This window comes from Salvelinus namaycush, chromosome 18 (assembly GCF_016432855.1).
Source record: "Salvelinus namaycush isolate Seneca chromosome 18, SaNama_1.0, whole genome shotgun sequence".
NCBI lineage: Eukaryota > Metazoa > Chordata > Actinopteri > Salmoniformes > Salmonidae > Salvelinus > Salvelinus namaycush.
The window spans coordinates 17,756,019-17,777,330 of record NC_052324.1 but is presented as its reverse complement, the minus strand read 5'-3'; the positions used below and the strand labels follow the sequence as shown (position 1 = coordinate 17,777,330).

Genomic DNA, 21,312 nt, shown 5'->3' with positions numbered 1-21,312 from the left:
CTTTAGTTGGACGATGTATACCATGTGGATTCCGTTCATACGACTAATATAACTTGACCTTGAAGGTGACACCTGCCATTGTGCCCCCCCTTCGTGTCAGCACTAATGTGTCTATCCACGTGACTTTTATTTAACAGGTTGTTTCCATTGCTAATGATTGCCCAGCTATCACTTAGGCCCAGATCAGGTGTTAGGCAGTTAAACTCCAGCGGCGCTGCAGTGTGTGGGGTGCAGTGTGGTGGGCGCTAATGAAATGGTCCATTAATTAGCCAGTGACCTTTCCTGTGGGCGTCAGCCGGCTGGCAGTGTCTCTTCCTAATCTCTCCCAGAGACACCTCAGATTATTACCTAGCTAGCCGACGCTCAGCTCAGTGCACAAACACCACGGGCTTGTTAGCCGCACTGGGGCTAACGCTAATAACACAGGGAGAGAAAGGGAGACAGAGGAGCGGGGGAGAGGTACAGAAGGGGAGAGAGGGAGTCAGCGAGTGAGAGATTTGTAGAAGGAGAGGGGGGGGAAAGGGAGAGCAGAGAATCGTCTCCACAGGGTCACAACAGATAACGTTAGTGAGTACAAGAGGGGAGGGAGCACACGACAATACGTACTAATAACAACACAAAAGCTAATGAACGCCCAGCCTTATTGAGTCTGTTCTCTTCTGTTGTAAAGCAAAGCAGACCATAGATAGCAGGCTGCCTGAGTCTGACTCATTTAACACTCCTGTAAATGGCTGTGTTTTTGTTTTTCGATCTGTTTTAGGTGCATGACACCGAGCTAAGAGAGAACAAATGGAGATTGTGATAGTCTATGGAGATGATTAGGCTGCTGTTTATAGTCTCCAGGTCCCAAGTGGGGGAGGGAGGGAGTGCTGTTATTGAGTTATGGCTTTTTATTTGTTGTTTTTTGCGTTGAATTTATCTTTGAGAGGGGAAACATTAAATCTGGTGACATGGTTCAAATGGAGTTATGCTATCTCTGTGAGAATGGTCCATTTTGATGTAGCCTGCTCTCTGTCTTTTTGTGTTTCCTTGTCCAGAGCTGGATGTAATGCCTCTGTTATTAGAGTAGACATGAGAGGGATTGAATAGGCTTCAGCTAGAAATCCATTTACTTACAGTGCTTTCATTAAACCATGAACACACAGCACACCTCCCATATACTTAGGGAACTGTGATTTCCAATGCATGAATACGTGTAGTTACCACCAGTTATACCAGTGTTAGTGGCCAGACTTTGGCAGTCTGCAGCATTTCTTTCATGATATGAACCCTCACCCTGAGCCCAGACAGGAAGTGGAAGAGGAAGTGGTTCTGGGCGCCAGATGAAGGCATAAGGGCTGTTTTTGTGGTGTATGTACTGGCATGCATGGCAGAATGACCTCAACACTACTACATGGCTCATGTATCTGTTTGTGTGTTTCTATATAGGTTCTTATACATGTTTTACATGTGCTTACATATTTGTAAGTCACCAGGGATCATGTTTGTGACAAGTGTGTTGTCTTGTATTCCACCCCAACAGCATGGCCAGCAGCAGCAACAACAACTGCAGGTGAACCGCAGCAGCCAGGAGGACAAGGAGGAGAAGGAGAAGGAGAAGGAGAAGGAGAAGGAGAAGGAAAAGGAGAAGGAGAAGGAGAAGGAGAAAGAGAAGGAGGGAGAGAGGGATGAGGAGAAGACTGAGGGGGAAGACAAGGAGGATGTAATGAAGTGAGTCTGCTTGCATTCTCTCTCGCTCTAAATTTAGGTGTGTCAAACGTATTTTCCCCCGGGGGCCGCATTCGGTCTTCAACGAGGTCTGAAGGGCCGCACAGAAAATGTGTTATATATACTTGCTTTCGAAATTAGCAGAAAATAGTTCTCCGTCCCTGACTGTCTAGCTTTCATTTCGGTGACTATTAGCGAGCCGGACACAGTCAAGAAACTGTATAAATGTAGGGCCATTATAATTTCTACACAGTTTAGATGTGGTTTTAGTAATTTTAAAGTATATTCAGTTCACCCCCCCCACCCCGACCCTGCACTAAATCACGTCTGAATTGGTCCAGGTCAGTTCATTGGAAATGGAGTGGGAGTTAGATTTGACTGCCCTGACTAGATCTGGAAAGGTAATCATCAGATGGAGCTTTTTTCACCCCTGACTAGTTACTCCTCCACCTTCAGCCAGAATTTCCATCCAGTGAAAAATCTGTATTTTCCCCCTTTAAAAAACGTCTGTTTTCCTCTTTTTCTTCTCTCACTCCCAAGAGGCTACTAAAAGTCACATTTGTAAGATTCCTTACTTATTTTCTTTCTTTTTCCGATGGGGGTAAAAGTGGCATAGTTGAAACACCATTATCTGTTGCTACAATAATCCATCTAGTCTCCTGAGCTTGGAGTGTGCTGTGTGTGACACTGCCCTGCCCTGGCATCTTCGTGGGCACGGTGCCAGCGTGAAGGAGAGGAGGATGGGGGAATCAGTGGATGCTTCTGAACACTGCAATCTGTGTGAGCAGAGCAGCGGAACAGATGGAGAGCTCACTCACTGCAGTGTGTTGTTGTCCTCATGTTGACTCACATGTTTCACAGGGAAGAACAGCGAAGGATGGAATTCTATAATCATGTCCAATCTTCTAGCTTAGCTCTCTGAATGGAGACGCGGTTGGATAGGTTGTTGTTCAGTGCTACTGACTGACAGGACATTGAACAGGTGTTTCCCTCCCTGACTGAGTGTTGTTGATCATGATTAAGCATCTGCAGTGCTTCCAGTACCTGAGCTGAGGAGTCCCTGACTCCCACAACACCCTGGTTGGCACAGCTGGCACTTCTATATTTAGTGGGCCAGGCAGCAGAGCAGGTCGCCTCTAGAAGATAAATGATGCCAGACCAGGGGAAGATGAATTGAAGAACACTGGCTACAAAATCACTGGCCTGTCATGACGCTGACAGGATATATTGCCTTGCTGGCAAAACTTAAAAAGACGCTCTCCTGAGCCTCGAGGTGTGTGTGTGTGTGTGTGTGTGTGTGTGTGTGTGTGTGTGTGTGTGTGTGTGTGTGTGTGTGTGTGTGTGTGTGTGTGTGTGTGTGTGTGTGTGTGTGTGTGTGTGTGTGTGTGTGTGTGTGTGTGTGTGTGTGTGTGTGTGTGTGTGCACGTTTTTTTTACCCAGACAAACCTCTGCCCTTTTTATCAGGTTTTAAGTTAACAAACTCAACAGTACACATGTACTGTGCAGGCCAGGCAGTGAGGAAGAGGAGGGTGATGAAGGTGGTGTGACTGACTGACACTCTTCCCCCTGCAGGGACGACACCTCCGGCGAGGACGGGGAGGACAAAGAGCCCACGGTGGCTTTCAAGGGTCGACGCACGGCCAACAGCCAGGGTCGCCGCAAGGGGCGCGTCACCCGCTCCATGACCAGCGAGGTGGAGGAGACCACCACTCCACCGCTCAGCAGCGAACTAGGTACGTCTCACTCTACTACTATAGTCTACACTGCTGCCTGATGTCTTTTACGGCGTGTTCATGGTCTTTAACACACGTTGCTGTTTTCACCTGAGAAGAGTTTCATCACTATGCTGATATTAGCTACACATCTCATAAACCGAAAGAGCCAGGATCTCTCTGAGAAACATTTCATGGCTGTGTTTATGGCCTGATTTGGAGGTGTTTGAATGAAATATATGGCCAGGATACTGCTGAAGCACGTCTGTTTAGTAGGTCCACCTGATTTAATTGAAACTGAGCATATAATCACACACCCCCTCCTAGAACAGCCCTCCCATCATCATACATTCTGTCAGTCAGTTCAGTCTGCTCTCATTGCTGTGTGCTTTCCCTTGTCATATCCCACACCACAAGGGTGCACTGTGGCTCTTTCTCCAAACTCTTTTAAACACACAGACCTTGGCCAGGAATAGAATATAATACAACTTTATTGTCTGTCCAGGATGGACATTTTTCTTTGGCATCACCTCACATTAAAAGGATCACATACGAATGCATTCTCACGTCACATACATTTAAATCAGTCACTCCATCATACTGCATACACTAAAAACATAGGACATTGATATTAAACATTCACTCACAACTGACTGCTGCCTCAACTTCACTGGATAGATAAATACATATACCAATACAATTTACATTGCATTTAGTAGTCCACAAGGAGCTAATGAATGTTTGAATGGCCTTAGCCATGGGCATTCTGAAGCGCCGGCCAGAGGGAAGCCTCTCGAGCTGAGGGTGTAGAAGGTGGTAGGGGTCGCCAACAACAGCCAGTGCCTTCCTTTTGGTTGCCTTGTGGAACAGACTGTGCATGTGGTCGACCAATTACTTTGCTGGCTGTGTTTACTATTCTGGTTAGTTTGTTAGAAGCTGCCATTTTAAGATTATTTCTTGCTTAAACGAGATATAATGCCAGTAAATGGATCCTTGTGTAAAGAAATTCTGCCTGTGTTGCTCTCTGGTTCATTACATAATGATCTGGATCCAGACATTCCTAAGGCTGATAATGGGTGGTAGAATAATACTTCATGACAAAATACCCAGTAAGTCAGCAATACTCCTGCCTCAGTTTTGATTCCCTCTGTAGTTAGCACACACTACACACACACACACACACACACACACACACACACACACACACACACACACACACACACACACACACACTGTAGCTGCAGGCGATCCGAGTTTTGATGTTTCAGCACTTTAGTCGGTTGTTGCTTCTGCTGTGGGTTAGTCCCAGGGAATCCCCAGGTGGTCTGAGCCAGCCAGAGGGGCTCTGTTCTGATCAGCAGCTCGGGTCACTCTCATTTCCTCACTGTTACTGGGCTTGTTCCCCTTCCCCACCTCGCCTGCTGTTACTGTGCCCTTCACAGCCTCACTGAGAGGACACAACAGCACTGGAACTGCAGCTCTTCTCTGTTCTCCGCTCTTTCTCATCTTCTTTCCTGTCTCTTCGACTCTGCCAGGGTAAGGCTGGCCTCTACTGTAGACAGAGAGAACAGCCTCTTATGTCTATAATCATTAACTGACTTTCTCCTGGGCTTCCTGCTTCCTACCTCTTAAACAAACAATCCCTGTTGACCGGCTGTACCGTGCTGCACCAGCAAGGAGCAACGGCAACCCTGCCCCCCTAGATTTTCTCTCTTCGCTTTCTTTCCTCTCGCTCTCTCTCTCTCTCTCTCTCTCTCTCTCTCTGTCTCTCTCTGTCTGTTGGATCCTCCCTCCCCTCCCCCTCCTGCCCACTCCCCGCTCTAACCTGGGGCTTCTGCTTTTTCCCTTTCAGCCAATCTGGAGATGAATGAGAGCTCTCGCTGGACTGAAGAGGAGATGGAAACCGCCAAAAAAGGTACAAATCAACCAAGAAACATATGACCTGTGTGTGTGATAGAACCCGGCAGCGCCATTCATTCAAGAGAAAATGTTCCTCGTCAAAGACAAAACCACCCGTACGCTTGGCGGTGTTTTCTTTTTTTTTGAAAGTGGTGACAAGTGCATGTGCCTGCGACTTCCTGTGAGATAGGCTAGGCTGCAGCCACGTGCTGCTGGGTCCTGTCTGTCTGAAGCGCTGTGTAGGGCTCCACTCTGCTGCTCCGCTGTCTGACTCAGGGCCGTGTATGAAGCTTGCTGTAAAAGTCTCACCCTCGGGTCTCTAGCTAGAACAGCTTCAGCTGCAGGAGGAGGCTAACTCTTTTTATAACGGCCTGAATGTCTAACTGAAGATACAACCTGGCCTCGCCCGGGGGGAGGGAGTTTCCCCACTGTGGGTCCTGCAGACCAAAGACGGCCGTGGGTTTTGCCTGTCGGTTTGCTGTAGCGCAGTTAATGATTAGTCAATGATTGACTGACCTTTCCGTTTCTTCCAGTGACCCCGTTCTGGAGAGGGATTTCCGTCTGGTGTATTACACAGGATTTGTTGATCTTTCCAATTTTTCAAATGTTTGGGATTTTCTCAGAGTATTTTAAGCCTATTAGTGACTTTGTATATATATGTCTGGTGAATATTTTCACTGTGCTTGTGTTAATGCGTTTGTGAGATCGTTGCTTGAAATGCTACGATCAGCCACTGTACTTGTTACTATATTGGAGCGATAAGAAGATATAAATGAGTGCTCTTGTCTATTTCATGTTTGGGTGTGAAAATGATTGCTTGTGACCTCCGGTACCATTTGCATATCTGACGACATGTGGTTTCTCCGTGAGCCTTAGTTCTTGTTTTGTGGCCATGTTTAGATGAAGTGTCAAAGATTCTCTATGATTTTCAGTTCTGTTAATGACTAGTTCCTGTCTTCTAATCTAGCAGAACAGTAGCCTATCTGTTGTGTAATCCGGATTTTAATCAAGAAGTTCCTCTGACACCATGAATGTACTACTGAAGGCAGAAGTCTGTTACAGCAGATACTCTGTCTGTCTGTCTCGTACTGGGTGTTATTTCTCCTGCTGCAGACTCAGTCTCGGGGGCTGTTGTGATGACTGGCGCTGGCCCTTGGAACATGGCCCTGCTTAGTAATCCTGGTTAATGTCTTCAACTCCATTCTCTCGCAGTGGGATTAGTGGACCTCTCCATCCCAGGGGATTAGACCTGCAGCCCGGTGGGAGCCGGGCTTCTATGAAGAGATTATATAACCACAACCACAGGGCCCCCATCTGAGGGAGGCGGGGCTATTTTACCTCCCCTCTCTCTGCCCACCATTTCTCGTCTGCCAGTAACCATGAGTGATACCCATGCCTGCCAAAAGGGCTTCCCCCTCCATTGCTCCTCATATGTAGGCTAGCCCAGTAGCCCACCCGCCCCCAGCCCCGCTCCCCTAACCCTGGCCTGAGTAGTCTGCCAGCCCGGCTGTCAAGATACACACACCACTTCCATGAGCTTGACCTGTATATGTATTAAAGAGGCTTACACCTCCTCATGCTAATGTGTTTATCCCGTCTTGCTAAAAAGATAAAGGCATTTATAGCGCCTGTCAGGCGATCAACATTTCGCCATGGCCGCACTCTGATAGATTACCACTGTCTTCTCTGGTCATAAAGCCTGGCATCTTTAACAAGGGATGGCAGAGCTTTTGAAAGCCTCCGTCTCGTGTCTTTCTTCTCTGTGTGTGTGTGTGTGTGTGTGTGTGTGTGTGTGTGTGTGTGTGTGTGTGTGTGTGTGTGTGTGTGTGTGGTGTGTGTGTGTGTGTGTGTGTGTGTAGATAAGGTAGGCTTATGGGGAACAGGAGTGCTGAGCGATAAGACCTGTGTGTGTGCTCCTTGGCTAGCGTTTATGTAAGTGCTCTAATCTGGCGGGCTTTGCTTGGGCACAGTGAGGCAGCCAGGCAGCTGGTTAATCGTCTCCCTCCCTCCCACCGCCTGCTGTAGTGTACAGTATTGTACAGGTCCATTTAAAGGAGCAGCAGGTAGAGCTGGCTCTCTGCTCTGTTCTGCTCTCTCTGATGTGTTCTGCTGTGCTCTGGGCTGGATCAGTCTACAGGATTCTCCCCCCTCTCCATCTCATTCTTTCACTCTCGTTTTTCCATCTTTCTTTCTCTCTCTTCTCTTTTTCTTTCTCTCTCTCCTTCCTTCTCTTTCTCTCTCTCCCCCTCTTTCTCCTCTCCTCTGGGCTCCCAGTCAGTGTATGCTGAGATGGGAGGAGATGGCAAAGGCCCTAATTGGCAGTAGCTGTGGAAGAAGCGTCTTTTTTTATTTATTTCCGCTCTCTCCCTCTCTCGGTGTTGTTCTAGACTGGAGAGGGGTCACATTCAAGAGGAAAAGCAGGTCAGTCAGTAAAAATGTGAAACCCTTTATGCTTTCTCATGGTATCAACATCAACTCTCTCTCTCTCTTTCCTCCATTGTCCTAGCTCAACCCCCCCTAGTTGTCCTAGCTCAACCCCCCCTAGTTGTTCTAGCTCAACTCCCCTGCTCTCTCTCGCGCACTGCCTTTCTCTCTTCTCTGTTTACCCTCGGACTAGCTGTGTGTGTATGTGTTAGTGAGGGAGAGAGAGAGAGGCTGAGTGAATGTGTACCAGTGCATGCGTTTGTGTGTTTATGTGGATGTCTGTGTGTGCAGCTCTGCCTGCTAGCCGAGTGAGTGGGAGGGGGGAGGGTGAGAGTGGTAAACGGGGAGAGATAGAGGAGAGATCAGATGAGGAGAGAGAGAGGCTGAGCACGTAGCACCGCCCCACAGTCCCACTTTCCTCGGAAAGTCCTCCCAGACAGCAGCCATTGGGGAAAGACACTGCTGAGAGCAATGGACCAGCCCTGACAGAGAAAGAGCGTGTGGGGGGGACAAAGGGCGATCAACGGAAAAGCGAGGGAGAGGCGAGGAGCGGAGTATGTCAACCTGACACCGGCTCCAGTATCAGGCCAGCAGGAGAAGGGGTGTTGGAGGCTGAGCTGGAGCCTAGCTGTTTTCTTTCTCTGCCCCTCCGGAGTGGAATCACCGGGAAGCTCCAGCCTGCCACCCTCCCTGTCTGCCTGCCTTCACTGAGATCAGACGGCCCATAGCGTGATACAGACCAGGGACACAAGGGACGGCTGGAGTGACAGGCACGTGAGAATGGGGACACTCACTCCCCGGCCCAGCTAGGTGTTGATTGGGCCGTAGGCGGGAGGAGCTTATGGAAATGGATGGTCATGATTGGTTGAGGGAGTTTACCACCTGCTGTAGTTGAGCAGCAGCTTCATTATTGGGATACTGCTTCCTCTTATGTGTTGTCCACCAGCCGGGACCCGAGGCTAATGGATCTAGAGCTGCTTGGGATTGTTCCTGTTCTCTGGTTAAACTGAAGGGACCGGATCTGTGAGATGGAGTCGTAACAAAGTGACCCTTGACTTTCAGTGAATGAATTGCAGTGTCATTGCTTCAGGTTCACTAGGTAGAGCAAAGTGTCTGCGTGTGTGTGGTGTGACACCAAGCAGGGTGTCTGGCTGGACTTGTATGCTCTAGGCTGTAAAAGGAGAAGGCTGTAAAAGCTTAATAGATGTTAATCACGTGTTCCTCTCTCTTGTAACAAGCCCGGCCGACCGGCTCTGTCCCTTTCTCTCTCTCCCTCTCTCGCATCTCTCCTGCTTTGCCTTCCATGCCTGTAATGAATATTTCAAATGAAATACCCAGTTTATTTTTTAACTCTTGACGGATTGTCCATGCACAAAGGCCCTGAGAGGGAATATGACAGGCAAGATTTGGACTGAGGCCGTGTTTGCGTGTATATGGGTAATCTCATGGAAGCAGTAACTTCATGGTAACATGCTCTCACCTCTTTCTACTTTCTATTCCATGAAGTGTTATTGTTCCTCATGTTCCTGGAGGGTACTGTAATCTGTATTTGATACACTTGTGGTTTAGGTACTATATCTAATCTGTAGTAAACTTTAGTTAAAGATGAATATAAATTAAAGATGGATATGAGCTGCAGGCTGGGTGTTTTCTAAAGGCTTGTCTTATCGTGTGGTTGTTGTCAGGTTGTTGTCGCACTGCATCCGTTTAGAGGCAATATCTTGGAACCTATAAGCCCATGTCTGTTGTCGTCCCAGGAGGTTGTTGGGTCCATGTTCACTGATAACAGAGTGCAACCTGGCCCGTGAGTCTGTCCTCATGCCAGAAGCTGTCAGGCTGGCACAGGAAACGAGTGGGCGGTGTAAGCTCCTTATAGTGTCTGCTGTTAATGAGCTGACCTTAGCTTCCTGGAGACTCTGGAGAAACACTGAAACACACACATTGGGCTTGTTCAACATTGGAGCTGCAATTGCAGGTGACTGCCAACTGACTGATCTACAAATCACCGTGCATCATAATTAACTACTTATTATTATTTATCAGTCAGTCACAATCAACCCACAATGCATCACAGATGCAGTCAACTCGAACACGCTCTTTCTCTCTCTCTTTTTCTTGCTCAATCTCTCTCTCTCTCTCTCTCTCTCTCTCTCGCTCTCGCTCTCTCTCTCGTCTGTCTGTCTCTGTCTGTCTCTGTCTCTCTGTGTCTGTCTCTCTGTCTGTCTGTTTGTCTGTCTCTGTCTGTCTCTGTCTGTCTCTGTCTGTCTGTCTCTGTCTGTCTGTGTTTCTGTCTCTGTTTCTGTCTGTCTCTGTCTGTCTCACACACACCAGCAGGAGTGGTGTGTCCCATGACAGGTTGATCTATCCCAGGCAGCTCTGGGCCCAGCAGGGCTTCCAGACTCTTGTGTAATACACTATCATGTGGTTGACTGGGTAAAGGACCAGTCTTTCCTAGAACTGGGTGACTTCAAAGTTTCACATAATGTGACAGAGAATGACCCCAGCCCAGTGGTGACAATTAGTGATGTCATTAGTTAGATTTGACAGGACAGGTTCAGCTAAGAACAGCACATTGCACTGAGCCACACTGCTGAATAGTAGTAGTGGTGTCTGTCTGTTCATGTCGGATTGAACGGACAGATGTTTATTGACAGATGGTCATTCTTCATGTAGTTAATTGGATGTAAATTATTATTCTATGTAACGAAAGTCTTGGGTGTTGTGCTGTGGTCTAATCCCCGTTCATGTTAATTCCAGGTCTTCTCCAGTATGGTAGGAATTGGTCGGCCATCGCCAAGATGGTTGGCTCCAAAACTGTGTCACAGTGCAAGAACTTCTACTTCAACTACAAGAAAAGGCAGAAACTGGATGAGATTCTGCAGCAGCATAAAATGAAATCGGTAATGTCTTGTCTTTCATTCTACAACACTTACATCAGAGAATGGCAACATTTTGAAGGCCCTCGGGTTAATTCCCTCCAAAAAATACAATGTCATTTTTATTTTGTTTTTGGGGAGCTCAGTCGGGGTGGTTCTGTGAGTTAGAATAGTAAAATACACCAGGTACAATTTAGAAATGTGGTTGTGCATCAGCAGTTTTTATCTTGTCGTCAGTCACTGATAGTCAGTCAATTAGCCCATGTCAGCCAAATTATTTTAGATTGCTAAGTTAGTTTAGCGGCCAGCTATCTAGACTTGTTATCATGGTTGAATTGTTGGGAAAGGACTCATAATTAAGCATTCAGAATTGCACAAAATGAACTCTAAAACATATATATTTTTAATTCTCCACTGTCAAGAGGGGGGCCACTAAAATGTTTTGCTCATAGTGTGTGTTTGGGGGGGGTGCGCAGACCCGCGAGCAACTGCGGCCCCCATTCTGATTTTTTTGTGGCCCTCATCCCCGAGTTAAATGATCAACTTGAAAGAGAACCTATAGTCTGAGCTAAGTAATGCACCAACCAAGCAGGCCATTTCTCTAAGTGCCAGACAGCAGTAGGCACATTTACCTCGTGGTTATCAGTGTGTTGTTCCCAGCCTGCGGTATTTAGTGTGTGTTGGTTTTCACCCAGGAGAGAGAGCGTAAGGCGCGGCGTAAAGGCAAAGCTCTACAAAGTGAAGAGGCCAGCGCCCCGTCTGCTGCCGAGGAAGAGGAGATGGAGGGTTCCGGGGCCAGCGGCAACGAAGAGGAAGCTCCCGAGGATGGAGAAGGTAGGAACAACACACACACACATACTACAATAATCAGCGTCGGAGAGCACAGGGACCCCATTGACAGTATACCAACAGTTTATAAGCACTGTCACAATACTCAAACTCGCAATCACTCATTCACATGGACTGATCAGAAAGCAGCCATGTACACTTTAAGACTAGTTTATGAAACCATTTTCAATACATTTGAAGGTAATATCTTTATGGTGATATCATGTGATGGCAGTGTTTCTAGATTTAGAAATCTCTGGAATGCTGAAGGGAGAATGAATGAAGTGCAATATGGACTTTTAACAGCATCACAAGAATGTCTGTGTTGAACATGGAGTTGGATGTGAGAATAGAAAGACAGACTGACCACGTGGGCGTATGGGGATGAGAAACATATAGCTAAGACATTAGATCAATTATTTAAGTAGGTGTTTGCTCTGTAGCAAACATTTACAGAAGTGGTCTACCTAGCAAAATCAGAGTTTATTTTTGTTGTAAATTCTAGAATTTTCTTTTGGACCCTGGCTGATTGCTCATATTTCTGGTCAACTCATTTAAATACCGGGTTGATAACGGACCGTCGACTCACTTTAGACCAAATTCACAAGACTGTTTACTGTTATGCCTCGTCATTCTAGTAACCATGGAGAACATTATCGGACCCTGGGAATAATGTACAGTAGTAGTTTGTTGATACACAATCACCAATAGTCTGTTACCATAATAGAGCTGGGAAGCCCCAGGGGATTTCCATCATCACAATTGGGTTTTGTGTTCTCCCTCATTGTACAGTGCAACCTGATTAGGTGTAAAAGTAGCACTTTATAAATCTGGTTTCAGAGAAAGAAGGGGCACAAGAGAGGGGGAGAGGGATCGGAGTGAAAGGGGACAAGAGGATATAACATGATTTACTGTAGGTTACTATCTAGCCAGGCAGCCCATATAATATATGCGGTCTTCCCTTTGTCTCTCACGTGCTCACTCTCTATCTCACTCTCTATCTCACTCTCCTCTCTCTCCTGTACCAGGTGGGGCTAACAACAGCTCGGACACAGAGAGCCTGCCCTCTCCGCGTTCCTCTGAGGACAGCAAGGCTAAAGAGGAGGGTGGCGGTAGGGCCAAGGCTGGCTCCAAACCTGGGGACAAGGAGGCCTCAGGCTCCCACATGGTCCAGGGAGGAGATGAAAAGCCCCCAGGAGATGGGGACAAGGCCATCAAGCAGGAGGTGAAGACCGAAGCAGGGGATTGTAGCAAGGAGCTACCCAGTGAATCCACAGACGGAGACAGAAAGCCCCCCACTGCAGAGGCAGAGGAGAGCAAGAGCTCCTCCAAGATCTCCAAGAGGGATCACGAGCCCAAGACGGGCTCCCATGCAGACAGTGACTCTAGCGCCACCTGCAGCGCTGACGAGGTGGAGGAGTCGGAGAACACCGAGAAGAACAGGTAGGGGCTTAGGGCTGGGTGGAGGGGTTGCAGGTGGGGGCTGGGTGCAGGGGGTTCCAGGTGGGGGCTCAGGGCTGGGTGGAGGGGGTTGCAGGTCGAAGCTCGGGGCTGGGTGGAGGGGGTTGCAGGTCGAAGCTCGGGGCTCGGGGCTGGGTGGAGGGGTTGCAGGTGGGGGCTGGGTGCAGGGGGTTCCAGGTGGGGGCTCAGGGCTGGGTGGAGGGGGTTGCAGGTCGAAGCTCGGTGCTGGGTGGAGGGGTTGCAGGTGGGGGCTTGGGGCTGTGTGGAGGGGGTTGAAGGTGGGGGCTCAGGGCTGGGTGGAGGGGTTGCAGGTGGGGGCTGGGTGCAGGGGATTGCAAGTGGGGGATTGGGGCTGGGTGGAGGGGTTGCGGGTAGAGGCTCAAGGCTGGGTGGAGGGGTTGCAAGTGGGTCTTTAGGGCTGGATGGAGGGGTTGCAGGTGGGGGCTGGGTGCAGGGGGTTGCAAGTGGGGGCTTGGGGCTGGGTGGAGGTGTTGCAGGTGGGGGTTCGGGGCTGGGTGGAGGGGTTGCAGGTGGGGGTTCGGGGCTGGGTGGAGTGGTTGCAGGTGAGGGCTCGGGGCTGGGTGGAGGGGTTGCAAGTGGGGGTTGGGGCTGGGTGGAGGGGTTGCAGGTGGGGGTTCGGGGCTGGGTGGAGGGGTTGCAGGTGAAGGGCTCGGGGCTGGGTGAAGGAGTTGCAGGCCCTTAGTTGTCAGGCAATTTGTGGCAATACTCTACAGCGGTCCTGTGGATAGGGGGGTGCTCCCTCTGCTGTTTACTGAAGTCCACGATCATCTCCTTTTGTTGACGTTGAGTGAGAGGTTATTTTCCTGGCACCACACTCCCAGGGCCCTCACCTCCTCCATGTAGTCTGTCTTGTAGGCCTGATTATCAACAATGACAACTGTTGCGTCGTCTGCAAGTTTGATGATTGAGTTGGAGTCATGCGTGTCCACGCAGTCATGGTTGATCAAGGGAGTACAGGAAGGGGCTAAGAACGCATCCATGTGGGCCGATGTAGAGGTGTTGTTTCCTACCTTCACCACCTGGGGGTGTGGCCCGTCAGGAAGTCCAGGACCCACTTGCACAGGGCTGGGCTCAGACCCAGTTGCACAGAGCGGGGCTCAGACCCAGGGCCTCGAGCTTAATGATGAGCTTGGAGGGTACTATGGTGTTGAATGCTGAGCTAGAGTCAATTAACAGCATTCTTACATAGGTATTCCTCTTGTCCAGATGGGATAGGGCAGTGTGCAGTGCAATGGCAATTGCATCGTCTGTGGATCTATTGGGGCGGTAAGCAAATTGAAGTGGGTTTAGGGTGTCAGGTAAGGTAGAGGTGATATGAGCCTTGACTAGTCTCTCAAAGCAGTTCATGATGACAGAAGTGAGTGCAACGAGGTAATAGTAATTTAGTTAATTTGACCCTGATCTATGGATTTCACAAGACTGGGAATACAGATATGCATCTGTTGATCACAGATACCTTAAAAACAAGGTAAGGGTTTGGATCAGAAAACCAGTCAATGTCTGGTGTGACCACCATTTGCCTCATGCAGCGCGACACATCTCTTTCGCGTATAATTCATCAGGCTGTTGATTGTGGCCTGTGAAATGTTGTCCCACTCCTCTTCAACGGCTGTGCAAAGGTGCTGGATTTTGGCGGGAACTGGAATACGCTGTCGTACACATCGATCCAGAGCATCCTAAACATGCTTAATGGGTGACATGTCTGGTGAGTATGCAGGCCATGGAAGAACTGGAACATTTTCAGCTTCGTTTCAGAACAACATAAATTCTCTGGAAACAGCTCTGGTTGACATTACAGCAGTCAGCATGCCAATTGCACGCTCCCTCAAAATTTGAAACATCTGTGGCGTTGTGTGACAAAACTGCACATTTTAGAGTGCCATTTTATTGTCCCCAGCACAAGGTTCACCTGTGTAATGATCATGCTATTGAATCAGCGTTTTGATATGCCACATCTGTCGGGTAGATGGATTATCTTGGCAAAGACAAATACTCACTAACAGGAATGTGAACAAATTTGGCACAACATTTGAGAGAAGTAAGCTTTTTGTGCATATGGAGCATTTCTGGCATCTTTTTTCAGCTCATGAAAAATGGGACCAACACTTTGCATGTTGCATTTATATTTTTGTTCAGTGTATTACCCTTAAAACCACTACTACTGCTTTGAATGCTGTAGCTCAATTGTCCTGTTAGCAATCGCCTATATTCACAGATTTTTTTAAGGCAACTTATTATCATTATCTATATCAGTAAAATGTCCTCTAACTGGCCGGTTGGGTCGGCGTTGATAATTTTCGGTTTATGGTCCAAGTTCTAAGATGTTTGTGTGTGCGTGCCTGCAGACGCAATGTGTGTGTCAAAGATGTGGGCTGACAGAAGTGGGGATTCGTCCTGCAGTGTTTGCAGAGTATTTGTTCAGTTTTTTCCATGACAGCAGACTGCATGTATTGGCAGAGCCTAGGGGAACGTTGCCCTCTGTGCCAAAGCAAACAATGGGAGGGAGTGTGTGTGTGTGTGTGCGCCCCAGTTTCTCTCATTGTGTGTGTGAGTGTGGGTGTTCATGTGTGTGTTCCGGAGTATCTGTGTGTGTTTTTATGTGTGTATCTGTGAGTAGGGGATGGGTGGTTGGGCTCGTGGGATGGAAAAGCAGTCAGACCCTCTGCTCTCTTTGTGTTTTCATAGTGCGAGGTTCTGCTCAGGGTCAATCCGTGTTTATGGGAAAAGTAAATAAGAGAAGCCCGGCTATGGCCATATTAAGGAATGTGTGGTACATCCATTGGCAGGCTACTGAATGAGAAAGTGTGTTCTAGTTACCTCCCTCATTCTTTTTCTCTCGCTCTCTTGCGCTCTCTCGCGCGGGCTCGATCTCTCGCGTGCGCGCTCTGGCTCGCACTCTCTTGCTCTCTCTTTCTCTCTCTCTCTCTCTCTCTCTCTCTCTCACATTCTCTCTCGCACTCCGCTCTCTTTCTCGCTCTCTTTCACACTATTTTGCTCTTTTTCTCTCTCTTTCCTCCCTCCTCCCCTTCGCTCTCTCTCTCTCTCTCTCTCGTTCCTTCCTCTTCTTCATTCCCTCCTTTTTTATTTCTCTCTCCAGGATGACGTCCCCAAACCGGCCCAGCCTTCTAAACTATGCTCATGATGGGGTCATCTCCTCCCCCCTGCAGAAGCCCATGGACCTGAAGCAGCTCAAACAGAGGGCTGCGACCATCCCCCCTATTGTGAGTCTTACCACTTAACCCCTCGTCTCTTTACACACTGTCGTCAGGCCCTGCAACCTGTATCTTAGTCTTCTCCATCCTTGGAGAGCATATGAGAGCCAACCTGGTATACAGTCACTTATCTAAGGATTTATAAGTCCAGTCTGGTATACAGTCACATATACAGTTGAAGTCGGAAGTTTACATACACCTTAGCCAAATACATTTAAACTCAGTTTTTCGCAATTCCTGACATTTAATACTAGTAAAAATTCCCTGTCTTAGGACAGTTAGGATCACCACTTTATTTTAAGAATGTGAAATGTCAGAATAATAGTAGAGAAAATTATTTATTTCAGCTTTTATTTCTTTCATCACATTCCCAGTGGGTCAGAAGTTTACGTACACTCAATTAGTATTTGGTAGCATTGCCTTTAAATTGTTTAATTTGGGTCAAACGTTTCGGGTAGCCTTCCACAAGCTTCCCACAATAAGTTGGGTAAATTTTGTCCCATTCCTCCTGACTGAGCTGGTGTAACGGAGTCAGGTTTGTAGGCCTCCTTGCTCGCACACGCTTTTTCAGTTCTGCCCACAAATTTTCTATACGTTTGAGGTCAGGGCTTTGTGATGGCCACTCCAATACCTTGACTTTTGTTGTCCATAAGCCATTTTGTCACAGCTTTGGAAGTATGCTTGGGGTCATTGTCCATTTGGAAGACCCATTTGCGACCAAGCTTTAACTTCCTGACTGATGTCTTGAGATGTTGCTTCAATATATCCACATAATTTTCCTCCCTCATGATGCCATCTATTTTGTGAAGTGCACCAGTCCCTCCTGCAACAAAGCACACCCACAACATGATGCTGCCACCACCGTGCTTCACGGTTGGGATGGTGTTCTTCGGCTTGCAAGCCTCCCCCTTTTTCCTCCAAACATAACAATGGTCATTATGGCCAAACAGTTCTATTTTTGTTTCATCAGACCAGAGGACATTTCTCCAAAGAGTACGACCTTTGTCCCCATGTGCAGTTGCAAACCGTGGTCTGGCTTTTTTTATGGCTGTTTTGGAGTAGTGGCTTCTTCCTTGTTGAGCGGCCTTTCAGGTTATTTCAATATAGGACTCGTTTTACAGTGGATATAGATACTTTTGTACCTGTTTCCTCCAGCATCTTCATGAGGTCCTTTGCTGTTGTTCTGGGATTGATTTGCACTTTTCACACCAAAGTACGTTCATCTCTAGGAGACAGAACGCGTCTCCTTCCTGAGCGGTATGACGGCTGCGTGGTTTCCAAGCTGTTTAAAGGCAGTCAACTTAGTGTATGTAAACTTCTGACCCACTGGAATTGTGATACAGTGAATTATAAGTGAAATAATCTGTCTGTAAACAATTGTTGGAAAAATTACTTGTGTCATGCACAAAGTAGATTTTCTAACCGACTTGTCAAAACTATAGTTTGTTAAGAAATTTGAGGAGTGGTTGAAAAACGAGTTTTATTGACTCCAACCTAAGTGTATGTAAACTTCCGACTTCAACTGTAAGTCCAGCCTGGTATACAGTCACATATAAATCCTTAGATATGTCCAGCCTGGTTATTCTACCCCTGTCAGTAGTATTAAGGCCAGCCCTCCTGTAATGACAATACTGCTGCTTCCACAGATAACAGCATGGCGGGTAAATGATAAAGACATATTTGTATTAGATAAGCAGGCCATCTGGAGCAGATGGGATAGATTGACCCAGAGGAGGAACAAGATGCCAGACATTAAGGAGAACAATAAGAGGAACAGGGTCATTGGATGTGTGTAAGGTTAGTTTTTGTATGTGTATTAGCTACTCACCATGCCTCTCTACTGTTTATGCAGATGCCCCAGATCCCGGAGGGTGGCCCGCGGGGTGGGGTTGGTAAGGCCGTGCTGCCCCCCCATGCCCTGGCTCTCTACCAGCAGCAGATCACCATGGCCCACGGAGAGTCCTCCCAGGAGGCCAAGCAGCAGCAGCATGCAGGTCAGCCCAGCAAACAGCACCCTTACCCAGCGCAGGGAGACAGAGACCCCCACAACATCAGCAGCCCCCGCGTCCGCCCACGCAGCCCCTCCACCAGCGACAAGGACGGTACGAACACCAGCTCTCTCTCCCTCTCCCTCTCCCTCTCCCTCTCTCTCTCTCTCTCTCTCTCTCTCTCTCTCTCTCTCTCTCTCTCTCTCTCTCTCTCTCTCTCTCTCTCTCTCTCTCTCTCTCTCTCTCTCTCTTTCTCTCTCTTGCTTTCTTTTTCTCTCTCTCTCTTTTCAGCTCCTCTCATCCTTCTGCTCAGTCTAAACCCAACTCCCTTGGCTCTAGATTATTAGGCTACGTGCTGATTTGAGGGGAATTATGTCAGTTCTACACTGTTTGGTGTAGTGCTGGTATTGATCTTTGGTATCCCCGTGCAGCGGGATCTGTGTCGGGTTGTTGAGTTCAGTCTTGGATATCCTTTGAGAGTTGTGCTCCATGTTAATTGCTTGACCTGTCTAGACCTAGTCTTAATTTAGAAGATGTTGACACAAGATGAACTGAAGAGTTTCCATCTGGGGCCCTTAAAGAAGCCGAGGTAGGCCGGGACCAGGGCCTATGTAACTGGAGGATTTCCTATTGTTATGAACCCTGGAGAAAACACAGCCCAGTGGCAAGGGGGGACGGTGTTCTGTGTGAGTCACAATACAGTAAACTGAGGAGGTAGCCTATGTGTGTAGGGATTCGAGTCACATGGACATGTGTGAGTGTATGTATGAGTGTGATGATGTGAGTACCGGGTATGTGATCAGCTGCAGTATGTCTGTGTCCCTGCAGAGCTGGAAGGCAACGAGAGGTGGCTGCAGACTCTACTTCACGGATTACGTAGGTTCACACCCCGCCCTGCTCTATCCCTAACTCATACCCCTTCGGCCAACACACGCCTAGCTAAATTCACTTCCTTAGCGGGGTTTGACTGTGTGTGTGTACACTAAACACTAGCAATGGGTTTGGCAGTGTGTTTGTACTCTAAACACAAGAGATGGCTGTGTGGAGCAGCGTTGCTGTGTGGCTGGCTGCGCTCCTTGCTATGATGATGATAAGGAGGAGCATAACAAGCTAGTGCTGGCCAAGGGATGGCTCTCGGCTTCCAGAAAGTTTTGGTAAGGGCCAGGATTGGCTAGTTGCTGAGTGTGTGTTTGTGTGTCCCATCTTACAGATAAGTCCCGGGCCTTCTCTCCGCACGGAGACCCTAAGAAGCAGGCGGTGGGGCCAGAGGACCTGAGGGCCACTACCCTGGGCCGGCCTGTCATGTCCCCCTACCCAATGTCCCCTCGAGACATGGCCAAGCTCAGCCACGATCAACACCTGCTCCATTATAACTCCTGTGAGTCCCACTACAAGCTGTCTCTAACCACAAGGGCTCCCATATCGTACTTTGTTGGGAAATGTTTGTTGAATTTGTTGTCCTCAGGGCAGCATCATCAGAACCTCATCCCCTGTAGTTCAGGTGCCAGCTCCCATTTCACTGTTATGCCCCCTTGCTTTGCGCTATCCTTAGCCAATCCCCTTTAACTGTTATTTCCTATCCAATCCTGCTCTGTCTATATTTGTATCCATATAGAAGTATCTGTCTGTGATCTCAGCTTTCCAGCAGGTTGGACACTCTGGGCCCCCTGGTCTGCAGCAGGATGGCGTCAGGTTGGCAGCGGTGCGCCCCCTCCACATGCCAGAGCCACCCCCTCTCATCTCCTCCAACAAGCCAGGGGGGTCTATCACACAGGTACAGTACATTAACGTTTCTCCAGAGAATCGTAGCACCCATTTAGAAGTTATGGGGAAAGTGAATGGAGTGTTGCCATGCACTATGCTCACTGTTGTTGCTGTGTGGTTCGCAGGGAACCCCAGTGCAGCTGCATAGCCCGGCTCACGGGATGGACCATGGGAAGATGCCCCCTGCACAGATGGGTTTGTCCTGGATGGATCAGAGGAAAGTGGGTGAGTCCAAGTGTCTGGAGTGGGTGCAGCATTCCCAGCCTTGGTTTGCTGGTGAGTTGCCCTCTTCTTACCCTAACCTTCAATTCTCCGTTTGGGTGTCCTGGGCTTTCTGCACTGACACACTCTCCTCTCTGCTCTTATCTCACACTGTCCCCCTCTGACTCGCACACACCAGGTCCCTACCCCGTGGTGAAGCAGGAGCAGCTGTCCCCGCGGTGCTCGTCCTCCCAGGCAGAGAACCTGTCCACGCAGGGGGTGCCCCACGACGCCAACGCTGGACGTGGTGAGTTCACAGCTAGATACACTACACACCCCTCTGTCAGTACACTGTTCTCTGCTCATACGGATTCTCTGCTCTGTTATTGGTGCATAAACAGACCTCCATGCCAGTGTAAAGCCCTGACTTTGTTCTCCTGGATGTGTTGAATTTGCAGGGTCCATGCCAGCGGTGCAGGGGGGCAGCATCACGAAGGGCATCCCTGGGACCAGAGTTCACCAGGACTCCCCCATCTCCTACCGAGGAGGCTCCATCACCCAGGTAAGAGCAACACACCGACCTCAACGCTGTGCTTCTGCTAACTGGGCCGTACTTATTATCATGACTAACAGCTTTGGCCTAAAATTCTCACCGGACTGTTTATTGTACGTCTCCAAATGAAACGAGGACAACGACACAGGCGTGTTGAGAGGTCATGAGCCCAGGCTGGAAAGTTAGGCTGGGTAAAGGCTGTGGCAACAGGCAGGCAGGATCTCCCTGTTGATCCTGACTGGTGTGACATAACCGTGGCTCTGACTGCTCCCTGTCGCCCTAGCAACAGGTACACACTGTACCACGTCTGTTCCCTACTTGATTTATCTGTTTACTCTCTCCACTCGCTAAGCCCCGTCACTGATACGCACGGTCTTCAGCCTGATGTAATAACTCCCTCAGCCAACTGGCCTGGAAATGGGATGAGATTATATGTGCCCAGATAGATAACTGAGGGAAAGGTGAGAGGTCGTATATAATCAGAGTGGGTGGGGATGTCGCACGGCGACTCCTTTGTTTGTCTAGCTGACTGCTAGGCAGAGTGAAAGCCTATCTGTCAATGAGGTGTGTGTGTGTACAGATAAGCTTTGCGGCATCGGGTGCGTAGGTCTCTCGCATCTCCCTTGATGACATTGGATGCTGAGGGTAGATAAGGGAGATAGGAAG

The 21,312-nt window shown here is 48.6% G+C and overlaps 1 protein-coding gene across 1 annotated transcript in view; it reads left to right on the top strand.

Moving 5' to 3' along the window:
• The window catches only part of LOC120063187 (nuclear receptor corepressor 2-like), a 127,531-nt gene that overhangs the window by 90,961 nt on the left and 15,258 nt on the right, over positions 1–21,312 (top strand). Inside the window, exons 15-28 of the mRNA XM_039013397.1 lie at positions 1,523–1,710; positions 3,280–3,440; positions 5,272–5,334; positions 10,500–10,642; positions 11,314–11,452; positions 12,475–12,889; positions 16,026–16,149; positions 17,993–18,242; positions 18,957–19,004; positions 19,339–19,506; positions 19,766–19,902; positions 20,018–20,168; positions 20,293–20,400; positions 20,552–20,655. Of these exons, the coding sequence (XP_038869325.1) occupies positions 1,523–1,710; positions 3,280–3,440; positions 5,272–5,334; positions 10,500–10,642; positions 11,314–11,452; positions 12,475–12,889; positions 16,026–16,149; positions 17,993–18,242; positions 18,957–19,004; positions 19,339–19,506; positions 19,766–19,902; positions 20,018–20,168; positions 20,293–20,400; positions 20,552–20,655 (2,199 nt within the window). The remainder of the gene's footprint in view (positions 1–1,522; positions 1,711–3,279; positions 3,441–5,271; positions 5,335–10,499; positions 10,643–11,313; positions 11,453–12,474; positions 12,890–16,025; positions 16,150–17,992; positions 18,243–18,956; positions 19,005–19,338; positions 19,507–19,765; positions 19,903–20,017; positions 20,169–20,292; positions 20,401–20,551; positions 20,656–21,312) is intronic.